Source organism: Loa loa, assembly GCF_000183805.2.
Source record: "Loa loa unplaced genomic scaffold supercont3.49, whole genome shotgun sequence".
Classification (NCBI taxonomy): Eukaryota; Metazoa; Nematoda; class Chromadorea; order Rhabditida; family Onchocercidae; genus Loa; species Loa loa.
Window position 1 is genome coordinate 136,292 of NW_018108229.1, and position 2,084 is coordinate 138,375.

Here is a 2,084-nt window from a genome sequence, read left to right on the forward strand (position 1 = left end):
ACACACACANANACACACACATATATATATATATATATATATATATATATATATATATATATACACATACATACATACAACAGATAGACTCGATATTCATACCGATATGCGCAAGCGAAAATACAGGAAAGCATTGAGAGTAGACTGGAAGCAGACAGAGATGGGAAAGCACACATTTGAAATGTCGATGAAGGTTAACGACGCTCGTCCTCCAAGAGCTCACATTGCTGCACTTTGCATCACAGCAAGTGCTTTCCGCGTCGTTATTTATGGAGCACCATGCGGAAAGTCGTAAAATTGTCATGACGGCTGCGGTGTTCCGTGTCCCTTTTTCCTGCGCTGTGCTGGCACGCGTGCTAGCTCTCCATTACTTTTTTTTGCTGTCTTCTATGGATTATAGTAATGAATCAAAATTATTTTAAGAACCATTTTGAGAGACATTGTGAGAGTAGCGATTTCCTCTACCATTCAAATTTTTTGAATTTTTCATTCATACTGATCCGTTCCGAGTCACGCTCAGAAGTAATGCTTCTATGTCCCTGAAATAAAATTCCGTGGGACGACAATTTCCAGCATCCGACAAGTTTGGTCGACATGGCGGCTGTTGTTCGCTCCACAAAAATCAGTGGTTATTAGTTCGCTTACCTTGCATGCTTTGTGCACTTCAAAATGTTTTCAGAAGTTTAAAAGAGTGGCTGTAAATACAAAAGTCCTGTATCGTGTTTCTAAAATTTAAAGAAGTCTTTTTAAAATTACCAAGAACCTAGAGAGTTTTCAATCCGTTCGAATGGTTTTGGGTTAGGAGTCAGTAGCTTTTGTTTCGACACAACAGGTAAAGCTACAAGGAATATGTTGATCATACTCCAACTTTACAGCAAAAACTCCGAAGGAATGCACAGTACTTTATTTAGACTTTATTTTCACGCATTTACAGTTTCAAACACTTTTTAAAATTCCAAATCTTCCTACTTTATGAAGACATGAGCTGTAGGAAAGAATTAATTCCTTCGATTAATAACCATATGAAAGCATAATAAAGTGCAGCTATTAAACACTAATTCGAAGCTCACAAATTCGAAGCTGTTTCAGGTAATTGAGTAGATATTGATAAAGAATGCCCTCCAGTCCAAATCAGTGATGACTGGGCTGATTCCACAATCACTGCAAACTTTTCTCAGAAGACAATTGGCCCATTTTGTCGAACATACAACTGCATGATCACCGAGAGATAAATTTTAATGGACACAGCAGTTTCACTTCTGAATTTCACTTTCTTATAATCGAATGATTATTCTGTAGTCTCCTTTACACATTCGAGCTTTCAAGAAAAGTACGAGAATCCACGGGATCACCATATTTGCAGTTTTATAGATTTTGAAGATCAAAACACTATAGAAAATAATGGAAGAATTACAGAAGCATAGATCGAAATTGCATAACAACCTTTGACGAGTGTCATTTATGGAAATAATTCTTTTCTGCTACATCATGTATTACACTTCCCACATAAATAAATAAAGTAGACAAATAAATGAGTAAATAAATAAATTATATATATATATATATATATGTATATTTACTTCTTGGAAATGAGAAGGATGTACCTCAAATTAATATTTAGAAGCATTGAAAAACATGGTTTTCGGGCTTGTCCTATGCTACATTAGTTTTGTTAATTGTATAGAAATGAGTTATTAATTGAGTGACTATTGGAACTCGAAAGTCTGTATTTAGTTGTGGACAGTGAACGGAAAGATGGCTTTGTTACCATGCAAGTAACATAAAGTGCTAGGTCTTGCAAGGTGTCGCAGATTCTTTCTTGTCCGCGATAATAACTAGGAGTTCTTGTAATTCTTCTTGAATTGTTTTCACTCAACTCGGATGATTAAACCTCAAACTTGGGTAATTAAACCTTTATTCAGCAATTACAAGCACGCCAACAACATAAACGCGAATGCAACCAGCCACCCGGTCTCTCCTTTGTATCCAAAATCCCAGCTATCCCAGGGATGAGGTGGAGGCGGAGTTATTGTGAAGAATGATTTCCCACGGTATGGGAATGGTTGTTGTACTTAAGTGCATTG

General features: G+C 36.4%; 1 protein-coding gene across 1 annotated transcript; it reads left to right on the forward strand.

Annotated features, from left to right (window-relative positions):
- Window positions 1–106: 106 nt before the first annotated feature.
- Window positions 107–295, forward strand: LOAG_14955 (hypothetical protein; the record flags this gene model as incomplete). Its single annotated transcript, XM_003150448.2, has 1 exon — window positions 107–295. The coding sequence occupies one exon, from the start codon at window positions 107–109 to the stop codon at window positions 293–295; it is 189 nt and encodes a 62-aa protein (XP_003150496.2).
- Window positions 296–2,084: the final 1,789 nt, after the last annotated feature.